General features: G+C 35.6%; 1 protein-coding gene across 2 annotated transcripts; it reads right to left on the reverse strand.

Annotated features, from left to right (window-relative positions):
* Positions 1 to 1,036: 1,036 nt before the first annotated feature.
* On the reverse strand, positions 1,037 to 20,865 carry LOC133525421 (xanthine dehydrogenase/oxidase-like). Of its 2 annotated transcripts, none has more exons than XM_061861666.1 (17): positions 20,773 to 20,865; positions 19,154 to 19,230; positions 16,723 to 16,892; positions 12,829 to 12,989; positions 11,805 to 12,220; positions 11,322 to 11,545; positions 10,304 to 10,406; positions 9,318 to 9,445; positions 8,950 to 9,240; positions 8,550 to 8,837; positions 7,861 to 8,360; positions 7,464 to 7,647; positions 6,682 to 6,877; positions 5,653 to 6,416; positions 4,857 to 5,049; positions 2,907 to 3,017; positions 1,037 to 1,413 (listed from the first exon to the last, which is right to left on the reverse strand). In XM_061861666.1, the coding sequence occupies exons 2-17, from the start codon at positions 19,194 to 19,196 to the stop codon at positions 1,340 to 1,342; spliced, it is 3,846 nt and encodes a 1,281-aa protein (XP_061717650.1). In that variant the 5' UTR covers positions 19,197 to 19,230; positions 20,773 to 20,865; the 3' UTR covers positions 1,037 to 1,339. The 2 variants fall into 2 exon arrangements, with proteins under 2 accessions (XP_061717650.1, XP_061717651.1); XM_061861667.1 differs by having other exon boundaries at positions 20,637 to 20,774.
* Between the last annotated feature and the right edge of the window lie 4,195 nt (positions 20,866 to 25,060).

A 25,060-nucleotide genomic window follows, 5' to 3' on the forward strand; every position in this document is an offset into this window, starting at 1 on the left:
AACGGACAGACACACGTTCGCATTTATGATATTAGTATGGACAATAAGGTCGGCAGTATTGCAGGTAAAAACTAAAACTTCTGAACAAAACTTTCGTGAGTGACCCATTTTAACATATTTAATGACTAAAGCTTCTGGTTGAAAAATTTACACTTTTGAGTTAAGTGAAATTTTTTCAACCAGTACCCCTAGTGTACATAAATTCGATTTCGAAACGTGACGTACGCGTTTGCGTTTAGTCTCATTTTGTATTGGATTTAGAAAGAGCGCGCCAAGCGGGACGTTTTGGAAACTCAAAATCCTATACAAAATGAGACTTAACGCAAACGCGTTCGTCACGTTATGATGTCGATCAAATTTACACTAGGGGTACAGAAGTCAAAAGTTTTGACATTGACAGATCACATCCATAATAAATCCAGATCAAATTTATAACCGCTTATTACAATCAAAATACGCCTCCTAGGCACACATTCATATGTGTCTTATTCCTAAAAAAAATCCAGGGCCATTGTATGTCTTTTTAACTGTAGGATACCTACATGGATTTTTTAAATACTAAATTTCATCTCATACAAAACGCTTCGCTCTGTCACATTTTTTGAGGACATAAAACTGAACTTACATTCTGTATAGCTGGTTAAATTATTTTTTTCTTGTCACTCCGTGCCATGGTTACTCATTTTTATAAAACTGAACTTACATTCTGTATAGCTGGTTAAATTATTTTTTTCTTGTCACTCCGTGCCATGGTTACTCATTTTTCTCTAAAGCTATTCTTTAGAGCCTGATTTTATACTTTTATGGCATTTAAATTAACCAAACATGCACTTTAATAGGGTTGAAAAGAGGTCGAGATTATGTATATGATAGTAAAAAAATTTTTGAGGGAAATTAATCATCTTGGAAAATGAGGTTTGGATAATTCTTCTTGTAACTCTTTGTTTGACAAGAGATTTTGTTTTGGACAGTTTGTATCGAGAATAATTATTTTTTCAATTGAGGTAATTGCAACTTTGGAAGAAGAAATTTAACACAAATGCAAAGTGTTTTTAATTGTTTTTTACCTGCACAAAGTTCAAAATAGAATTACAACAAACAATATAAAAAAAATACACACTAAGGAAGTTGTGCACAACAGTAGCTAGTCATAGAATAACTCTCTAGTGTAGTTTCCGTTATACAAACAAGCTACCAAATAAATGATATATTTACCATTATTCAAAACACCTAATTTTTCATCTTAATTCAAAACAAAATAAATACTAAGAATCCTTAATAAATATTTATTCAGGAACTAAACTCCTACCAACTAATGTTTGTTTATAAATAGATTTAGTTAATTTTTTAATTTGAAATGTTCCAGTTTGTGTCCCGCTGCCATGAATATATTTTCGACTGTACATGGATTACCTGAAATAGAAAAATAAACGCTGTTTAATTTTTTTGTAAATGATCGTAAAACGTCGAAAACTATGGGTTACACTGAATAGAATAAGGACCGATGTCAGCTGCTGCAACCATAATCTCCATAAATGGGGGCTATAAGCTCTCACCAAACTGCGACTGTGGCGCGCCAGACCAGACAACCACGCACATCGTGGAGGAATGCCCCATGAGATGTTTTTCTGGAGGCATGAAATAAGAGCTGCACGCGATAACTGCGGATGCCAGGGAATGGCTATCAAACTTAGACCTTAAACTTTGACTATAACGTTACTTTTGTAAACTTGATTTGTATTTTATTTTTCCAATAAAGCCATACGATAATATAATATACGTCGAAAACTAGTTATTTGTTATATAATTTTCGCACAGTATCAGTATCAATAGTGGATGAAACTACGCGTCAAAAATATGTACCAATCTCTGAAGTCTTTGTTAAACACCTGATAAGGTGTAAAAATTCCAACATGTGTTGGTAAAGTTCACTTCAAAGAGTTAGATGAACATGTAGACGACAAACAGAGTTACCGCATAATATAAGGGTCCGTGTAGTTACACAAAATTTTCGTTTAACATACAAACATGTCAATGTACGATTTTTAAGTATTAAAAAAAAAGATTATTTGACTCGCTTCTTCTTTCTTAGATATCATAATTTGTTCTTCTGCATTTCTTTAGAGCCTTAAATACATATTCTTATTGCTGGAATTTCCCCAAAAAATGATACCATATATTAAATTAGAAAGCGGATTATTAAAAAGCGGTGGTGGCCGAGTGGATATGACGTCCGACTTTCAATCCGGAGGTCGTGGGTTCAAATCCTGGCTCGTACCAATGAGTTTTTCGGAACTTATGTACGAAATATCATTTGATATTTACCACTAGCTTTTCGGTGAAGGAAAACATCGTGAGGAAACCTGCATGCATCTGCGAAGAAATTCAAAGGTGTATGTGAAGTCCCCAATCCGCATTGGGCTAGCGTGGGGACTATAGCCCGAGCCCTCTCGCGCAAGAGAGGAGGCCTGTGCCCAGCAGTGGGACGTATATAGGCTGAATTATTATTATTATTATATTAAATTAGAAGTGACATAAGCATGGTAAGCCGTTATGGATCCTCTACAGCACGGGACCAGCGAGATAGCCATGCGATGGTTGAGAGCACGCACCATCGCTGGCCTTCCACTCCCTTTATATACCTTTGATCTGCGGACGAAAAACCGACACGGTGGCCATTTCCTCACCATCCCGCCGCGCCATAAGCTATTCGACACCACAACCCTCTCTACACGCCCATCTTAGTTAATCATCTTCTTATCATCTGTTTTTTTTTTTTTTTGTGGTACGTTATGATGGCCCATCGTGTAGAGGAGCCATTAAATGTAACGATTTATGTAGATGCTCCTTAGTTTGAAGACTACATATTATTTTTGTCTATTCTTAAAAAGGATTTTAAAGTATACCTATGTCCACCCATTGGTCCTGATAGCCTGCGTCCAGGCGAGCGGCGCGTACGCAGTCCCGTAGAGCGTGCGTCACAACCACCGCCAGGCATAACGCTGGTTCGCCCGTCGCTGAAATAACGCAAAGACGCGTTGTGATTGGCTAATATGGTTTGGCTATAAGTAGATTCTGAATTACAGTTGAGGAATAGAATCTCCATATACCAATAAGTGTCCGACAAAAAACCATAAATAGGTGGCGCTACAATACTTAGAATACTTGAGACAAAAATCTAATCATAGACAGCGCACTTCAGTCCGTCAATAACGCCTAGGTTCCTAGCTACTCTAGCGATTTAGAGCTATTATTTATAGCTGACAGCTGGACACTTTTGCTACAGTTCTGCCTATGGAGATTCTGTTCCTTGCCTCCACCTTCCATACTATGAATGAAAATATACAGGGTGGGCAAATAAGAGTGATACACTTTTAAAATTTTAATTACATTAAGTGTAGAATTTATTATATATTTTTTCATAAATATATTATTCAGGGTTGGCAATGGTATATTTACAATTTCTGTCAAATGTCTACCTTTAGCAGGAAGCAGTTTTTCTCAAATGTTTGTGTTGTTTAAAAAACGTTTCTCGATTAATTTCAAGAAAAAGTAGCACCTAATTGGCACCCAAATTCCCCAAATTCTGCAGCTCCTGACTTATTTCTGTGAGGCTGTCTAAAATAACGTGTCTATGCTAACAAGCTGATGAAATTTAAATAGTTAAAACCAACTATACACAAATATACTAAGATAACGCCGAAAATGTGCGAAAATATGCTAACCATTGCGATGATAAGGGCTTACATTGGCCTGCTGTTAGAGATGAATAATGTCAAACATTATGTTCCGCATGCCAACCCTGAGCAATATATTTTGAAAATAATACTTAATAGTTTTTGAACTTAATATAGTAAAATTTGAAAACAAAATGTATATTTCTTATTTGCCCACCTTGTATTATCTACTTCTTTAGTTTCAGATCAAACGCTAATAAAATGACGGATCGATTGACTGTTCTTTTTGTCCAATTTGAGGGTCCCACTGCTGGGAAAAGGCCTCTTGCCTTGATTTCCACAACTAGTGGCTTCCTCCGGCTAGTTGTTAAAGAAGGTGTCCACATGTCCAGGTCATCTCGCCATACATGATCGTCTGGGCCTGCCCTGCCCTTTACCGGCATCCACTTGGTGGCTAAGCTAGCCCACCTATATGCATGCGGTAGACTTGACCGCTCCAATCCCTTTTGAGCATAGCAGATTTAGCTGTTTTTGAGTGGTGGTGTTTCTTAAAATCCATACACTACAAGCTTTATGAGCTATAGACCTCGCGATTAGCTTAAAAATGTAAAAATACTTACTTCGTTGAGTCATTATCGCAACGAACTTACAATTGTCTAAAGTACCATAGACCCTACTGGTGCTTACTTCCTTTGTGCCAATTTCCGCTATCTTGAACTTTTTTCAAATAACGAAACGACAGAATAATCTTCTCTAACTACCAAACCTGATCATAAAATGTCACAAGAATTGATTGAGAATTGCATCCTGTAGAGGAGAACATCCGGACATACGAAAGCATTTTGCCCAAGTTAAAACGGAGACCTTCGCTATCGCTTCGGTCAATAAATGTAATTATGTAATATAAAAAAATACGGATCCCTTTGTTTGACATAATTATTGAAAGTCATAATGTAATGATAGTCATATTATCATTATTCATAACTCTGAAACCGTTAACTTTTCAGGAATTTCCTTAGGTTATCCTATAGATTGGTGAGGTTAGGTTAAGTTTGTTTTATGGCAATCCTGAAAAGTTAAGTTTCTTAGAAAAACCAAATTATGACTAACGAAAATGCGGACAAACAATACATTATGACTTAAAACTTTATGGGAAACAATAGAGACCCAAAAAAATACCTTTGGACTGCAAAACGCCAAACTCGTTTCTAGAGTCCCTCTTAAAGTAAATTCTCATATCAGCGGGAATGTCCTTGATGCCCGGTGGCTTGTATGTCCACGTGCGATCCGTCAGAATCTCACCACTCTCCTTATCGTAGACTAGCTTCTCTGAAGTCCAGTAACCCAGGCCCATGATGAAAGCTCCTTCAATCTGCCAAAAATTTTAGTATGACATATGATATACTGAATAAATGATTACATAAAACCCCTAATTTAGATATAAATCTGGAGCATTATCATCTTTGTATGGGTGTGAGACGTGGACAATGAGGTAGAAATATAGGAAACGATTAGAGGCTTTTGAGATGTGAAACGAGATGGAGAGACGGAGAAAAAAACGAACGAGGAAGTGCTGCGAATTGTTGGAGAGATGAGAAACCTACCGAGGACCATAGAGAATAGACGAGGCAAAATGATAGATCACTTGATAAGATACAACACTTTCTTTACAACTATTTAAGAAGGCAAGATCGAAGCTAGGAGAGGAAGAAGGAAACTACGAGTAAGTTACATACAGCAACTAAAAGCAAAAGCAAATGTCGTATCTTACAGGGACCTGATGAACTAGGACAAGGACTGCAAAAACTTGCGTCTACTCCACCGACAAGAGTCATGCTCTTAAGTAATGATGATAAATAAATGATCAAATTTTAGTTTTCAGAGTTGATGCATGTTATGATTCCATATATTACGTAGCCAACATTATTTAGAAAGACTATGTTGCTTTTTTGTAAGAATAACTTTTAAATTTTACCTGTGCCACATCAATTTCTGGGCTTAAACTTCTCCCCGTATCTTCCAGAATATCTACTCTCCTCACATCATGATTTCCCGTTAATAAATCAACTTCTACTTCTAAAGCACAGGTTGCGTAAACATTATAAGGTTTTACACCATCGTTAAAAGAATACATGTAAGATGCTTGCAAATCAAGACCAGCACCATATGCCTGATTTATTAAATCCTCCCAAGAATATTTCTCCATTTTGTCCTTGATTGGGGTTAGTCTTTCCATTATAATTTCACAAGCTTTTTTTGTAGCAAAGGCGACGCATTCACTACCAATGCTACCACCTGTTACAATGCTATTTGGAGATGTAAAACTTGTGCTAGGCTTTACACTGATTTTTTCAAGAGGAATGCCAAGCGCGTACGCACAAACTTGAGCTACCTTTGTATTTAGTCCTTGACCCATTTCTATACCTCCGTGCACTATAACTACTGATCCATCTCCATGATAAATAGAAACTATTGAATTGTAATTTCCAAGGTAAAATATCCCAACAGACAACGGCAGCATGTTTAATGCCCTTTTTCTCCATCTGTTTTCTTTATTAAACTTCTTGATATCTTCTTGTCGCTGCGTGAAATTTGAATCTTTTACTAATTGATCGATCATTTCTGGGATTGGATTTTCTTTTGCCATATTTAGTAGTCTTACTTGAAGAGGATCTTTGTTCAAATTGTAAGCTATTCTTTCCATTACATGCTCTATCATCGCCACACCTTCGGTTGTACCTGTCAATTCATCAAATTAATTATCTTCTTAAGTCTTTTTCTGTAGTAGTAAAAGCTAAAAGATATCGTAACTCATTTACTTGTCGATACAAATAATTTATTGAAAAAGTTTTATACAGTGGTAACTCTAGAGACTAAGAAGTTTAACTACAGAAGAGTTGTTAACACATGCCTGAACAAGGTCTGAACTAGGATTTCCTGTTATTTAGATAGTTGTATCTAGAAGTAGATATTTAAAAAGCTTTTCTAAATATCGATACGTTACCAGGGGCTCTGCACCATGTATTAGATGGGGTGTCGGTTGCAACACTGTTTGCTTCAATCCACCAACTTTTAATATCATAGCAACTCCGCATATGCTCGGCTGTTAGCGGTGCGATAACTTCGTTGAAAACGTGTCCGCAGTCTTGGTAGAAAGTAAGTTTAAGATACTGTATAGTGCCTTCTTTGTCAACACCTGCCTAAAAAGAAAATATTACTGAATATTTAGTCATATATATAATATTTACTATATTCTAAAGGAACACGTGCAGACTTATTGGTTTTTGATTGTTTTGTATTTATTCATTAGTCGTACTTATATATATATATATATATATATATATATATATATATATATATATATATATATATATATATTTATATGTGTGGGATATTGCTCCAAATAAACGTTTTCTTTTATGCTCTTATGTCGTAATAAAAATCTGAAAAAAAAACGTCGTAACTCTCCAATGAACTAGGTATTTTAAGAGTCCGTGGAAAAATGAAAAAGTCATTTTTGAAATTTATACAATAGGGATAGGAGTACAAATTATCCTTCTATACTGCCTGAACAGAAACGAACGAGGTAAGGAACGAGAACCTTAGAAAATTACCGAAACAAGAAATAAAAAAGTACATAATTTTACAAGTATAATATCTATGTGGATCGATATTGTCTGGAATAAATGATTTATTTATTATTATTAATGTTGTATATTATCTGATTTGTAGTACTTTGAGATCTTTTAAAACTAGTTTTTCCTTAAACCTTGAGCTAGTACCTACCTCAAAGTTACACGATGTAGGTAAACGTTTACCTATCGATTTCATATTCGTCTGAAGTGGCAAGATGAACCGGCAAGTCGTGCCTTGAAGGTGAGACACCAAAGCAGCCGCACAGGCGATTTGAGATGCACGGGTTATCTTCGCACCGTACGCACCGCCTAGGCGTCGGACGATGACGTTAATACTGAAAAAAGAAGTGCTGACAATGAAAAATGATCCAGAGAAGATGCGACGACGAAGAAACAATAACAACGATATTGTAATTGATACTTTTATAATTCCTTTTGATATAATTATAATGAAATTCACTTTTCTACTATAAAATAAGCACGGCTGTTTTTAGTAAATAAACCATAGTAAAATATACCACTGATGCAAAAATATACGGAAAATTTACCTATTCACAGGTACCTTCAAACATTGCGCTATAGCTACATTTGTCAGATCAAGCCACTGAGTTGCCGCGTAAACTTCCATACCATCTTCCGTAGGTCTGGCGACAGTAGTATGTGTTTCCATATGGTAGTGGTACTGGCTATCCATTCTATACTCTCCTTGAATTATACTCTTTACATTCTTACCGGTTTCTGAAGGTTCTATAGTCCTATTAACAACAACTCTTGTGCTTTTTTCTGGTGATTTTAAAACATCGTCTATTGTTAACAATGGTTTTCCGTTATTAACAAATGAATAGTTTATTTTTACTACTTTGGCTGCTTTCTGGGCTATTTTTTCTCTGTCAGCTACAATTATACCTGCTGGTTGCCCATAAAATTGAACTTTACTAGAGCAAAGGATTTCTTCTGCTGCCGTTATAAATGGGATGTTAGATGGAGTGAAAGTGTTATCTCCTGGTATATCTTTTGCTGAATAAAATGCCACGACGCCAGGGATTTTCTGAAAATTTACGAGATTGAAATAAGTTTAAAAATGAGCACAAATGAATTCAAGTGTAAAGTGCCAGTGAATTTCACGGCGGAGTTCTGAGTATATAGTTTGAAAATTTGGCTCAGCTTTCGGTGAAATTATTGCTGTCAAAAAAAGGTGTAGCTAAAAATCATTGTAATAATCACATAAATAACTTACAAGTGCCTTAGTAGCGTCAAAACTTTCAATTACACTTCCCGCTACAACGTCTGCTGTGACAAAGGCCGCAAAAACCTCGTTCTGCTGTCTCGGTAGATCATTAGCAAAGATCGCCTCCCCACTACATTGAACTAGCGCTTCTAACTTCGGCACTGGTTGGTTCAGTGGCCACACGCTCTTGTCCGTATCAAATATTTGGTTTCCTTCGGATATCATTCTCTTCATGGTTTGTCCTCCTGATAGATATCTTGGATCCACTTTGTCTTCCGGACACATACTTAAAATGGCCTGGAAGTTATTTGATATTAAGATTTTTTAAGTCGTCTATTTTAAACTCGTGGTTTTAATTGGATATTCCATTATTTATAAATAATTATTAATAGTTGAGGTTAAATAATACCTTATAGTATAATGAAACAGCCAACATTCTTCTAAAAGCAGAAGATGGTTCTGGTAGCGCTTCCTCAGGTATTATCTCATCAAACAAAGTCTTCACCGCTAACTGTAGTGTATCATTATTATAAGGGTCTTTACCAATTAATGCGGTTTCCGTTTTGGAAGCATGTATAAATGTCGGTGAAATACTACCGTATATTATTGTGACTTTTTCCAAGAGTTGTGAATTGTGACGAAACCTAAATAAAAACCCGGCGTTGACAATTGCGTGAGCATTTTGGGAACGGGGCATGATCTGAAGAAGGAAAAACATTTTACAATATTAACGCCCGAACTTCGTTAAGTTATTCATTAAATGATCAAAGAAAATACCTTGTATGTTTTCACATTGCAGCAGTGCGATAATGGAGGTAAAATAACATTCAATAAAATTTTGCCTTTCATGTCAATATTGAGAAAATCTGGCAGACTTATTACTGTTTTCTTGTTCGTAGATTCAGCTGGAAATTAAAAAATAAGCCATATAAAATAATAATATATAGGTAAAAACTAACATTTATTGTTTTTTTTTTTCGTAATGCGGATGAAAGTAGCCAACATGCAAATAAGTAGGACTTAACTAACAAGAGGGTTTTGGAGATATTAACAAAGCATTTTGTGGGTCCCAAGACAACATGGGACAATGTTTTTCTCATTGCAGAACCCACAGTCAGAATACATTCATAAGAATATGTAATAAGCAGGGGTCGGACAAAAAGTGCGGATGACGTAAAAATGACGTAATCTTGCACACAGGATGATGTTTGAGTTTGTATTTAAACTTCCTTGTGACATGTAGTAACAAAGCAGTATTAATGAAGTAACAAAATAATCGTAAATAAATCCATGGAATTAATAATACAGGTGGTAGGGTGATGTAGGGAATAAAATAAATTTCACGAAACTTGTTACCATAAGGTATAATTATTTGAAATTAGTTAGAACAAGTCTGTGGGATTGCCACAATATTCGAGTAAAGATGACATTTTAGAGCGTTTTCTTATACATTAGTAAATATAAATTTTAGCTAAATATAATCGTGAAGATACAATAGCTAAACAATAACGAAGTCAATTTATTGTTCATCTGATTGACAATGTGTCAGTCAAAAACGTACTTACTCATTTCAAGTGGCGATATCGTTTAATAAAGAGGTTGATAAATGATAAGTGATAATTGTTTATGAAAATCAAAAATACTATTTGAAATCAACGTATTTGACGTCAAACCACTTATAGGGGTTTGACGTCATCCGCACTTTTTGTCCGATCCCTGGTAATAAGAGATAACGTTCCTAATTAAAATAAATGAACACTTACCGACAGTAACCATGCCGCCAACCGTTTCAAACAGCAAAAACAGGTCTGATTGGAATTGGTTATTTGCATGCTTCAGGCACAAATTTCCACCAATAGTTCCAATCTAGAAAGTAACTTTAAATTAACATCACTACCCATGCTTGATATTGGTGAACAAAATGAATAATTAAGTAATTACCTTCATTGGTCAAACGAAAAATATTTTAGGTATTAAAAAAGAGGAAAAATCCACAAGTGCCAAGTTACAGGGTGACAACCAAAACTTACTAATCGCAAAAAAAAATGACACAATGTTCAACTTTGTTTTATTACTAATTAGGTTCACTAAGTATCTGAACTTATGATTGTACTAAATGAGTGACATTTGGTTGTCACCTGACGAAAAGAACTGTGCAATTTTACGATGATAAGGGGAAAAAAATATGGAAGGAAACATAAAAATTGTACGTATTGAGTAACAAATAAATGATTATTAAAAGTATAAGGGAAAAATTACTTTTAAGGGTTATGATATGAAATGGTCTTTTCACTAGCTTTCGTTTGGTGTTTGATACCCATATTGCTATGTTTCTACCACAATTCTGACGAATTCAACGACACCTCATATGACAAAAACCGTCCAGCCGTTTAGTGTGTAGTGTGTTTATACATACATTACATACGCTCGAAAAACATTAGCCTCCTTCTGACGCAGTTGGGTAAAAAGTATCCAATAGATGACATGATGTGTATTCGTCTTTCAAAATTAAACTGGGATTTAAGAACCAAGTAAAATGGAAAAATAAATAAAATACCATATTGCAGGTACATTTTTCTTTAGTTATTATGAAATGACAACTGAGATGCATGTTGATTACCGTGATATAATATATTAATCGTTATTACAAATTGTAAAATTCTACGAGCCGAAATAAGGAAATAACTATTAAAAATATACAAACAACCACATAAAAAAATATAGTAACTCTCACAGACGTTCCTGCTTGATAAAAAAAGTTGTTTATTTAAAAATACTTACGTTTCGTACTGGAATATGTGCAACAAGATCCATATGCTCATATAGCTTCTTCAGATAGGAGAAATCTTCATTTTCGGCACTCATTGTTAAAAATAGGTCCATCATCTCTGCCAACGGCATTCCAGCACCAATAATTAGATTCACATCTACCAAGTGCCCTTTGAGTTCAACAACGTTGAAAATGTCTATTATGTTTTTTGGGTAATCGGTTACGTGGTAAACACCTGAAAACACATCATATAGATGAAAATTGGGGTCAGTATGATTTTTGCCTATTTTTATTAAATAATTGAAAAAGTGCTTTAAGATTCACACGACGAAAAATTATTTTCTTAGTGAAGAAGTGATCGTTTTGGTAAATGCATCGGATTGGAGTGAGAGGTTAGGAGTATTTTTGGGATCAGTTATTGTAATGCTTAATAGATCGTGTAAGACTTGCTATTTAATCCAGAGTTATCCAATTACAATGAATATCACGCTTACCTTGTCCAGTATTACCAGCTATTAGTTTATAATCTCCACTCTCGTTCATGCTTTTAAAAACATCATCCAATTTAAATACCTTTGACCACTTATGGTTCGTCGAATCTATTGTTAGCATTTTATTATCAATTTTGCCCACTTCACACCAGTCTTCTTTCTTTTCAACCTTCTTATTAATTTCACTTATAAGTTTCTTCTTATGTGGACATTGTTTGGCACAACTGACCCCACACGATTTTAGTATAGCCAGGTCCTCCAAATCGCATACCTTTTTGAGTAATCTTTCGTCAGCGTCTTTTGCAAATGATTTGAAAGCGTCTGCAATAGGTCTGTAACCTGTACATCTACAGATATTGGCAGCAAACGAGTTTTCTATGTCTTTCATAGTTAGTTCGTTATTTTTTGATTCTACCAAGCTGAAATAAATTAGGTATAAGAAATATTTTTTTGCGTTTGAGTACAACTGAACTGTTACAGTTAGGTATAACTAAACAAATCAATGCAGTATGTTTGACCGTTACCATCAACGTTGTCTTCTTTTGGATGTAAATATAGAAGAATTTTAAGAAATCTGAAAGAACTCGTCATCTATTTAAATATATCTGGTTCCGGTCTGGTTATTTTGAGTTACAATATGTATAAAACCAAGGAATATGAAAATTCATGGCATTTTGTTTTATCGCGTTCCAGGCGGTGTCGGTCTTATACCTCTGTCTAAACAGGCGAAAACAACGAAGGTGGCCATGAAAAAAAAAAGAATTTTGTATGGTTTAATTCTTTTTTTTTATACTACGTCGGCAGCAAACAAGCATACGGCCCGCCTGATGGTAAGCAGTATTCGTAGCCTATGTAAGCCTGCAACTCCAGAGGAGTTAAATGCGCGTTGCCGACCCTAACCCCCTCCCGCCCTCGTTGAGCTCTGGCAACCTTACCGGCAGGAACACAACACTATGGAGGTACCTCCCCAGTTGGGCTCTGCTCTAGATCTGGAATGACATCCGCATTTCATTTTTAATAAACTTACCTGTACATACTCATGACCCAACCAGGAGAGCAGTAGCCGCACTGAGTGCCATTAAACTTGGCCAGCCTGCTCTGAATGTCGTGGTAACCCACGGTCCTGTTACCGATGCCCTCCACAGTAGTTACTTCCCAGCCATGACATGACAAGACAGACACCAGACACTGGAATAACAAAACATAGCATCTACATAAAGTGTACGTCTTCGCCGATATAGAACAAATGATAGCCGAGCCGAATATAATAGGTGAGACTAAAGCACATCGTCTCCGCTGGCTTGGCCACCTCGAAAGGATAGGTAAAGATTAGGCAGACAAAAGAGCATAGGTACTTGGGTCGAAGAATGGGACGCCATCGCCATCCTGTTGGTCATCCTAAATATCGTTGGGCGGATATAATGGAAATAGATGTCCGCGAGCTCGGCGTCGGGGAAAGCTGGCGTGAATCCACTCGGGACAAGCCAGGACCGAGCAAAATGGGGTGCTCTTGTGTTGGAGGCCAAGACCCATTTTGGGACATCTCGGCAGTCAAGTAAGAAAATAAGTAACTTTTTTTTATACTACGTCGGTGGCAAACAAGCATACGGCCCGCCTGATGTTAAGCAGTATCCGTAGCCTATGTACGCCTGCAACTCCAGAGGAGTTACATGCGCGTTGCCGACCCTAACCCCTCTCACCCCTCGTTGAGCTCTGGCAACCTTACTCACCGGCAGGAACACAACACTATGAGTAGGGTCTAGTGTTATTTGGCTGCGGTTTTCTGTAAGGTGGAGGTACTTCCCCAGTTGGGCTCTGCTCTAGATCTGGAATGACATCCGCTGTGCTGTGCCCTACCACACAAAGCGAGATGACATTCACAATGCCCATACTTCTCTTGTGGACGTAGTTTAAGGACGTACCCGGGTCCGTAACTACATGATTTCTCGTGAATACTCTCTTTCATAAAGAGTGGCAAAGTAAGTTGATGTTTTGAGTTGATTTCTCATGTTGGCTTTTAAATGATTATTTTGAATGATAAGTTTTTAATTACATTAATTTCGACGTAAATTCTAATGTTTTACAGTTAGTATTTTACTCGCGTTGGTGTGGTAAAAAATTCTGTTTCATTCGGTAACAAAGTTGTTTTAATCTTTTCTATGTTATAAAAAAATGCAACTTGCAGAGAACATCCGGACATACGAAAGCATTTTTTCTCAAGCTGAAACGGAGACCTGCGCTAACGCTCTGTCAAAAAGAGTTCTAGAGATTACGAAAAGAGATACACGAACTTAGTAATTATTTCAAAAACAATTTCTTTTAGTTTTAAATGCACCGCCTACAATCTTTTCTGCTTTGCCCTAAGGTTGACTGGTAGAGAATGCCTCATGGCATTAAGTTCGCCTTTTGGACATTAAGTTTTTTTGTGTGCAATAACGTTTAAATAAATAAATATTTTGACCTCTTGTGTTAATTAAAAAAACATAAAAGTAAATTAATATCAATAAAAATCACAATTATATACAGTATGCTAATCATATAACCAATTAAAGACGCCATTACTCGTGTGTAAATGAAATTAACATTGAAAAAAATGTTTAAACATCCAATGGAATTTTAATCGTTGAGCGTTTTAACACTTTTAGCTCTAAACCGGCTTTAAATCCGGCTCGAACTGATATGAGAGATATTTTTACAAATAAATTAAAAGTAATTTTGTAAATCAAGTCCTTTAAGAAAATACTCCAATCGTTGCTGCATTGCCCATAAAAAAAAAACCACGGCAAAGATCGTGCAGAGAAAACCATAGTACGGGTTTATCACTTTAATAAACCTATAAGCGCCACTTGTACCATCCCACTAACTCGGGGTTAACCGGTTAACACTTTAACCCAATGTCAAATTGTACTGGTAACCATAGTAACTCCATGTTTAACCGGTTAACCACGAGTTAGTAGGATAGTACAAGTGGCGCTAAGTGACTTGTGTTGTTGTAAGTGGTGAGTGATTGACACGTTTTGGGAGCGCTAAGTACACGTACTCTAGCTCAGGATTTAATATCCGCCCAAATCAAATGCCATTTCAAAAAATACGTCACTTCCAGATCGTGCAGACAAAACCATAGTACCTACGAGTTTATCACTTTAAACACGAACAACACAACACAACACAACACACAACTTACACAACTAACACAACACAACTCAAGTAAGTAACACAAGTAAGTAACAGAACTTTGTTAGTGGATTGACACGTTTTGGGAGCGCTCTAGCTCAGAATTTAATATTTAACCCAATCGAGTGTCAGATATACCTAAAAGATATCAGCCGAAACATTATTAGTAACGATTTGGATTTAAGAGGAAAGGGGACAGCCGTTTTTCCACACAAACGTAGTCCCCATTTTCCTCTCTGGATATTGATATTATGGAAAATATTCCTACATAATTTGATGCATATTAAGAGGCTGTCAACACCCAATGTCCTTGAAATTGATGTTACTTAAACAGTTTTTCATATTAATTATATTTCAAAGACCGTGGTCGTACTCGATACATGATTGAACGAAATCGGCTCGATAATATATAATTGCAAAGATTGGTCTTAAAATTAAAATCACAATTTAAAAACCTTTATATCTAAACCGCTTTTGAGTAAAATATTACACTAATAATCCACTTTTTTTTATTTAAATATTTTTCTTATTATTCCCTTGCCCAGGCCCAGTAACATGCGACAGTGCTATCTCATTTACTCCGATACAAATAGACAGTGTGCGCGCTTTAGGTATTGACAGCCTCTTAACCATAGCTATGCTCCTACGTTTGACTTTTTTCGAAATTTTATTTATTATAAGAGTTAAAAATTTGCATAAAATCTGTTTTTTTCGCTCCTAATTTTTACAATGTTCAAAAAATCCAAAAAGACAAACATAGCTATGGTTAATATACATCAAATAAACAATAATAAATATCATAGGACATTATTGCACAAATTGGCTAAATTCGACAGTAAGCTCAATAAGGCTTGTGTTGTGGGTACTTAGACAACGACATACAGGGTGGACAAATAAGAAAAGAGAGAGTTTTTAAATTTTAATTACATTGAGTGGAAATTTTATTAAATATTTTTTTATAAATATATTATTCAGGGTTGGCAATTGTATACGGAAGATAATTTCTGCCAAATGTCTACCACTAGCAGCAAGCAATTTTATCTCAAATGTTTCTGTTGTTTAAAACACGTTGTTTGCTCGATTAATTTTGAAAAAAAGTGATTGTGATTGGGACCCAAATTCCCCAAATTTTGCAGCTCGTGACTTATTTCTGTGGGGCTATCTAAAATTACGTGTCTATGCTAACGAGCTGATGAAATTTAAACAGTTAAAACCGACTATTCGACACAAATGTACTAAGATAATGTCAAAAATGTGCGAATAGATGCTGAACATTGGGATGATAAGGGCTTACATTTGCCTGCTGTTAGAGATGGACATATGTCAGACATTATGTTTCGCATGAATTTGCCAACCATGAAGAAGATATTTTTAAAACAATACTTAATAATTTTTGAACTTAATACAGTTAAAATTTAAAAACAAAATGTATACTTCTTATTTGGCCACCCTGTATATAATATATATATACACAGAAAACACCCATGACTCAACAACAAATATTCATGCTTATCACACAAATAAGTGCCCTTACCAGGATTTGAACCCGGGATCATCGGCTTCATAGGCAGGGTCACTACCCACCAGGCCAGACAGGTCGTCAAAATATTTATACATTATTTATATATATAAATATTTTTCAAGATGTCAATATCCAGAGAGGAAAATGGGGACTAAGTTTGTATGGAGAAACAGCCGTCCTCTTTCCTCCTAAGAAGCGCGTGTTCCCAAGTAGAGATAATTTTACCGAGTTGACAGCAAACGTTTTCATTTCTTGCGTAGGCGGCGTAGCGGCGCGCACAGCGACCACACAGGCACCGCAGCCGCCTTCTTGACACATCGCCTTCGTGCCGCGAAGATCCGCTACATTTCGGATATACTCGTTCAGAGACACGTCTGGGCCAAACTTGCCGTCCACTGTAAATAAAACGCAGGGAATACGTAGGTAATAAACAGATTTAATTAAGATCGAAATGCATACAACTGAATTTCTTAAATTACATAGAATTCACTATGCAAGTGCCTTTTCTAATACTCAAAATAGGTATAAACCTGTGCTAATAGGACGCGGATTGGACGCAAGCTGCGCGCGGCTCGTAAACCAAGGCCATTTAGACATTGCGCTCGACCAAATGGATGAACGTCATTTGATTTGCCGCTCGCCGCGCCGGTTGCGTCCAGTCTGCGGCCTTAGTACCAGCTACTTTTCAATAAGACTCATACATTTATGAGTATTATAATAAATAAATAAATATTATAGGACATTATTACACAAATTGACTAAGTCCTACAGTAAGCTCAATAAGGCTTGTGTTGAGGGTACTTAGACAGCGATATATATAATATATAAATATTTATAAATACTTAAATACATAGAAAACACCCATGACTCAGGAACAAATATCCATGCTCATCACACGAATACATGCCGTTACCAGGATTTGAACCCGGGACCATCAGCTTCGTAGGCAGGGTCACTACCCAAACCAAACCACTAGGCCACTAGGCCAAACCGGTCGTCGTATTGATGCCGACAAGTGTTATTTATGCATACTTTAAAGGAAGTTATACATAGTACTTAATGTAAACTAAGTTTAAAAAGGTAGAGCAAGTTACGATAAGTATAATTTGTGAGCGACGAGGCCAGAAGTCGATCTGAAGATAGGAAGGCGTGGCGCGAGCTTGTGAAGGCCCTTTGCACCTTCGGGGTACTTTAGGACAACAATAACAACACGGGTGTGGGAAATTTATAAAAAAATCATTTTTACAGTACATATGGCGCTACTTTACCGCACTAGTACAATAATTAGCACATTACGTAACTAAGTCGAAAATTTAAAAGGCAATATGTACTGTAAAACGTTCTACGATACATGTCCGAATAGGTGGTTCGCAACTCCTGTCTATTAAAAACACTCCCTTAATTTATCTCCAATCTTTTTGAATTCTATTTTTCGCACTTGTATCGTAATGTACGATTTTAAGGTTATTTTGTTGGTTTGGACTTGGACGACGTTTGTTATGGATAATATTTGTGCAATTTGAACGGATTTTTGAATTTTGTTCTAGTATTAGAATCAATTTTACTCAGTTAAAATTTCAAACTTTATTATTTCCAGGTTTTCACATTTGTTGAGAGTCAGAGATGGATTTAAGTACTGCTATTTTAATATTTGGCTTTGAACTATATTATTACTAATATTATTCATGTAGGTACATTAAATACTTACGTAATTTCACGTAGATGTACTCAAGTTGATAATTTGTTAATTGAGATAACAATATACATAATGGATATATACAGATGATTACTATAACTAGCTTATATCTAAAATAGGCCCTTGAGGCATTGTACCAAGGATGCTGGCGGCATTTCCTCGTTGTATCGCAATACTGATACGTTGTGCGAGGAAGCCGCCAGCTCTTCGGTCAATGTTTGTTAATGTCGTCTGAAAGCCTAAGACAAAGCGCAGGCTGCGTTTCCCAGAGATGTGCGGGGATTCGTAACGAGGGATGTGTTTGTTAAAAACCAATAGAATCACTACACGCTGAACGAGGTAAACAAACATGTAAGTATAAATTGAGTGTATTTCATTCACCAACAAACTGTTTCGCAGTTTTGCGAAGTTTTTTTTTAATATTTAGCAATAAAATAAAATAAAAGTGATCCGCGTTCAATATAATAACGCGTTTCGGGTGATTGTGGGACTGCCTCGCTTCTGTAGCGCATCAGGAATGTTTGCGGAGGCGCGCGTTGATTGTTTTCAGACGATCTTGCGCAGGCGCGCCGCATCCCTGGTGCGCCGGGTGCGGGACAGTCCCAACATCATCTTAAGAATGATAGGGGGCCTGATTGTCCGCTAATGCTACACTGTGCGGGACTACAATCCCCTATGGGTTCCATACAGTGGCAGCTGGTAAGTTAAGTGTGTAGGTTTAGGTATAATTTTTAGGCTTAGGTACTAACCCTTTTGAAACTGTTTTTTTTTTCTAACAAAATGTAGGTATGTGTCACAGTTACATGAAATAAATGTTTTCAATTCAATTCAATTGCTTCTTAACACATCATCTCTGATCTGATCATCACACATCTCTGGCTACGCATCCTCGCACATAACTAGTGGAAGCCCAGCCTAAGTATTCATTAAATGTCTTATACTAATCATTCAGTTACTGACCTTGATGTTGTTTCCCATTTATCTTGAACACGATTTGTGACATCTTTGTGAAGTAACTTCACTCGGAAGACACTTCTCTGTAAATCATAATTATATAAAATGTTTTCGTTAAGTTTTTACTCTGGTTTTCTTTATTATTTTCTACAGTATTGCCACGACGATTCAAACAAGTTTTATTACTGAGTTATGTTTTATTCTTACAGATATTAAAACATTTATATTTTCGCAAAAACTAAAAAAAATATATGATGTACATTACCATGCAAACTTCCACCGAAACTTAGATTGAACGAGATACAGTAAGTATTTTTTTTAATACGTCATAAAATATTTAAAAAAAAAATTTTTCATCAAACCCATTCGTGTGGGGTATTTATGGATAGGTCTTCAAAAATGATATTTAGGATCCTAAAATCGTTTTTTTCTAAACTGAATAGTTTGCGCGAGAGACACTTCCAAAGTGATAAAATGTGTCCCCCCCACCTCTGTAACTTCTAAAATAACAGAATGATACAACTAAAAAAATATATGATATACATTATACCATGCAAACTTCCACCGAAAATTGGTTTGAACGAGATCAAGTCGTTTTTTTTTTAATACGTCATAAATGGTACGGAATCCTTCATGGGCCCTCGCACTTGGCCGCTTTTTATCTTTGCTCTGTATTTGCTATGTGTTATTTGTATTGATGTGTTGTCTGAATAAATTATTTCTATTCTTTTCTATTCTAGATCTGATCTGAGAATGGGTTTAATTCTACACTTATAATATTATTCTTTAGATATCGTGAAACCCACTTTTAGGTTTTTTTTTTCGATGTCCGAATTGTGGAGAAGATTTTAACTATCTAACGTACGGATATATTCAAATAAAATATTTCAACTGTAGTTTATATTAACTATGATATATATTATATAGTTTATTAACTAATCATTTTATAAGTGTAATTCGATAATATCGTTAAATAGGATATTACTTGCCTAGATACTTGAAAAAGTTTACGATCGACGAAGTAAACTGAACTTGACAGAAAGAAATGGATTTTGAGTTTCGTTGTAAAAACTTAACATAAATTATTTGGTTAATACAAATTTACAGTAGGTACATATGGTGCTATTTTACTGCACTAGTGCGATTAGCACATTGCGTAACTACGTCCAAAACTTAGAGGGCATATAGGTAATACATGTGCAAATAGGTAATTCGCATTTGTATCATAATGTATATTACAGTACATGTTGGTGTTACTTTTCCGCACTAGTGCCAAAATTAGCACATTATATAACTATGTCGAAAATTGTACTGTAAAACGTACGATACATGTGTGATTAGGTAATTCGCAACTCGTGTCGATTTAAAACACTCCCTTCGGTCGTGTTTCTATTTATCGACTCGTTACGAATTTCCTATTTTTCGCACTTGTATCGTAAATAACTATTCTTGATCTCTAAACTAATACTTTTATCAAAAACTAACATACCTCTATCTGAATAGTTAAGTGTTGTTTCACGTGAAATTCTCAGCCTTGTACCACTGCACTTAGTCTACATGTTAAAATATTTATTTCAAAATAAATTACGTTTATATTCGTAGTCTATAATGTATATACTATTTACCTATAAATTAATTTGTCAACAAGTCCATATAAGAAGGCAGACAATGAGCTAGTGAAAAAATAGTCCACCGCTTCGCTTTTTATTAGTCGCGACATGTAATGGCCGCTATGGGTTTCCGCCATTGTTTTTTATACGGTCGTTTAGCAACGGTATTATTTTTGTAAACGGTATTCTAATGTGCTATTATTAGACATAGAAGTTTTTGTGGCAAAATAAAGTGATTGACAAAATCAAATATCGACATGTCTATGATCGATGTCACCTTAGCGTTATAGATATTTTCAACATTGTATAAAAAGATAGCTACCGCGAAAACACGTTCGATATCTTCTTTGATACACCCATTAGTAAGAACGTTTTTTATTTTTAAATAGTAATAAAGAATTTAGGGTCGGATTTGTAATTAATTTGCATTCTTGAAATTTCTTGGTAAATTACAGCAAGTAGAATTTTCATCTTTTAATTATTAATCTATGACTTATTGATGTTACTATTTGTCGATGTTTCAGTTTCTCACGCACTCGTTTTTGCCACAAAATTTCTATGTCTGGCTATTATTCATTACATTATTATCAACATACACTGTAATTTAGTGTCCAGTTTCAACATGAGCGTGACGTTTCATGTAGATCTGTGAAAAGTCTTAATTTTGCTTGTTCTTGTAGTTACTTCAGATATATTTTAGGCTTAAGTGATATGGCTGGATAAAGGAATTGTAAACATTAATACCACGATGCTAATAATATGGAAATATATATAATTATGGAAATAATAAACTACGAAGTTATTTAACCTAATGGCAAAAAGTATACTTTCACGGAATCAATAGAATTCAAGGGGAAAATATCACTATATCTGAAGTAAATAATAGCTGAAACGCTGTTCGCGAAGGTAAGAATATATGAAAATATTTCGTACTATTTATTTATAAAAATACAGTGGTATTCTTAAAAATAGTCGCTGTGCACAACAATGAGTTTAACTGTGGGGTTACCAGTCTCTAGTTATGTAACTAAAAATAACTTATAGTAGGTAATTGATGACTACAATTATGCAATGTTTTTACAGTACATATGGGGCTACTTTATAGCACTAGTGCGAGAAGTAGCATATTACGTTACTGTGTCGAACATTTAAAGGGCCATATGTACTGTAAAACGTTGTACGATACATGTGCGAATAGGTAATTCGCAACTCGTGTCGATTAAAAACACTCCCTTCGGTCGTGTTTTAATTTATCGCCACTCGTTTCGAATTTCCTATTTTTCGCACTTGTATCGTAATGTACTATTTTAACATAGATTTAAATTTAGGCCTTTTTCTTTTACGTATTATGGCTTCAGGTTTATACGTGCAATTAACCATAATCAATTTTAAAATGAGTCGAACAAACTTATAGTTAGATATTTTAGTCAGTAGACACATAATTTATATTATAAATACACACATGATGTCAACTTGTCAGTCAGTAAGAACGAGGAAAACTATACTCATCTCATACTTTTGGATGCTAATAAAAAGAAAAAAATAAAAAGAGAGTATGATTCTCTTTATATTTGAAATGAGACAATCCTGGGCCAAGAGACTTCAATGTAAAAGCCACCCACACTTACTCCTTATGACCTAACCTATTCGAACGAGCGAGCGAAGTAGTTCTTACATTCTTCTTCTTATCGTGTAAAGGTGATCCAATTTCCTAAATTATGTTCGTCCAATGTTTAGCCACTTGTATTCCTCGGGGAGTTGCTTTAAGGAGATCATCGGTAGTGCAGGTGACAGGGCGTAGAGGGCACATTGTCATGTGCTGTATCGTCTGATATGATCCGCAAGAACATTCGGCGCTTGAATTCTCGGGTAAGATTCCCCATTTTATGAGATTTTCCTTTGATCGACCGACTCCCACCCGTAGACGGTTCAAGGCCCGCCAAACTTTCCACGTTTCAGTTCTTACATTGAACTTGGAACACAGCTGGCTAAGGGCACGTCCCGACATTTTGGTGGAGAATAACTTAAGTTTTGTTCTAATTTAAATGAAATTCGGTAAATGTGTTGTTGAGGGAAATATATTTTAGTCATTAAATTATGAGCATGCTCAATCTCGATCAAGGGGTTATGGAGCTACAATAGCCTAGAAGGGCAAAAAGCTATTTGCGAGGAGTCTTGCTATTCTGGTCATCTTATTTGCAAGAGTACCTATCGAGTTTGGTATTAAATTAAATTATTTTTTTAATTTACGATTGTAAAACGATCAGCAAAATAAAAATGAAATAAAATAAACATAATACAGGTATTTGGTATTTGACGAAAAAGATTCCGGCTTACCACAGATACCTTCAGTTTATTTTTATCTCTATGGTGACTTAAATCTATCAGTTAAGGGCTTCACAGACCTTGCAATAAATCGCACGAGGTTTTCGATCCTTTGCCGACTAAGCTATGCAATTGATCTACCTTTTTGGCGAACCGCGAGTTCTCAGTTCGGGGCGAACTAGTAGTATTAGAATCAAACTAAAATTTGTAAAATTGCTGTCCATTTTCCGCACATGACACAGTCAAAGCTTCATCATCATGTGTGTATTAATTGTATGGCATAATTATTTATGGCTAACTTTTTTTAAACGCAGTTTTGAAACCATTAAAACAGTAAACCAAAAGATTACTTCCATTTTACATATTTACATCAGCATTCGTCTTTTGTTTGCATTACTTCTGCAAGTAATCGTCATGACGTGAGTTGCAGAATAATTCTACAAACATTACATTAAATTAATACAGAAGGTATTGTTTTCAACGCGCAATAGACAATGGGTCACATTAAGCTGAAAGGGCCTTAAATGATTTCTGATATTTGATATTCAATCGTATTTTCAATAGCTGTAAAGTTGATAATCTATTGGAAATATGTGCCATAATTATTAGTGGTTGTGTACGGGATGTGCATTAAATTATACATTGCAGTAGTGAATTATGTTATCACAGATAATGGCATATTTGCACGTATGTAAAATGACTGCGTTAAGTGACTGCATGAGCTGATTGGTTCAGTGATTTCAGTGATTGGTTTAAGGTGATATTCGGGTGTCGGCTGCAACTGTATTACTGTTGCGACATTAGACATTAGAATTAGAGTTCCGTACCCAAAGGGTAACATGGGAGCCTATTACTAAGCCTCCGCTGTCCGTCTGTCCGTCTGTCACCAGGCTGTATCTCATGAACCGTGATAGTTAGACAGTTGAAATTTTCACACATGATGTATTTCTGTGGCCGCTATAACAAAAAATACTAAAAAGTACGGAATCCTTGGTGGGCGAGTCCGACTCGCACTTGTCCGGTTTTTTTATTATTTGTGATATAATAATAAGTCAGCCTATATACGTTCCAATGCTGGGCACAGGCCTTCTCTCAATGGGGATTGGGGACTTCACATACACATTTGAATTTCTTCGCAGATGTATGCAGGTTTCCTCACGATGTTTTCCTTCATCGAAAAGCTAGTGGTAAATATCAAATGATATTTCGTACATAAGTTCTGAAAAACTCATTGGTACGAGCCAGGATTTGAACCCGCGACCTCCGGATTGAAAGTCGGATATAAATAAATTGTGATATAAATAAATGATAAATAATATTCACATTGACACATTGCAAATGGGTTGCCAAGTAAAATTGCGTACGGGCAGAACAGACATATTTTTTACTTTTTTTGTTATTTATACATGGTATCGTATACATGGTCACTCACTATATAAGTTTTGCAATAGACAAATATGAAATAAAGAGGTGGCCTATCGCATATACTTTTTAAAACTATATTTCCGTAGACAATGATTGGCCAAAAAACATTTACTTTCTTTTTAAACCATAGCCAGAAAAGTAATTAACTAGAAGTTGTCGAAACTGAAACCATGCAACCACCAGTTTTGAACAGCGAAAACAGGTCTGATTGGAATTGGTTATTTGCATGCTTCAGGCATAAATTTCCACCAATAGTGCCAATATAGAAAGCAAGTTAAAATGTACAACTCAAACAAAGCACGGTATTGGAAAACTTTTGTTTAAAACAAAATATTTTTGTACTCGTATGCTAACTAGAACCTTATCAATCAATAGAAAAACAATAGGGTTGTTTCCAATTTTTTGCAACGCTTGTATTACGTTCTATATTAACTAAAAGGTGCCCTAAAATTCAACTTTTATACTAAAAACGGCTTTAAATATGTTAAATTAACAAAATATAGTATGTCAGATGCTTTCGCGCCCAAAACGCTCTTTGAAAATTGTGTGACGT

The sequence above is a fragment of the Cydia pomonella genome, chromosome 15 (assembly GCF_033807575.1).
Source record: "Cydia pomonella isolate Wapato2018A chromosome 15, ilCydPomo1, whole genome shotgun sequence".
Lineage (NCBI taxonomy): Eukaryota > Metazoa > Arthropoda > Insecta > Lepidoptera > Tortricidae > Cydia > Cydia pomonella.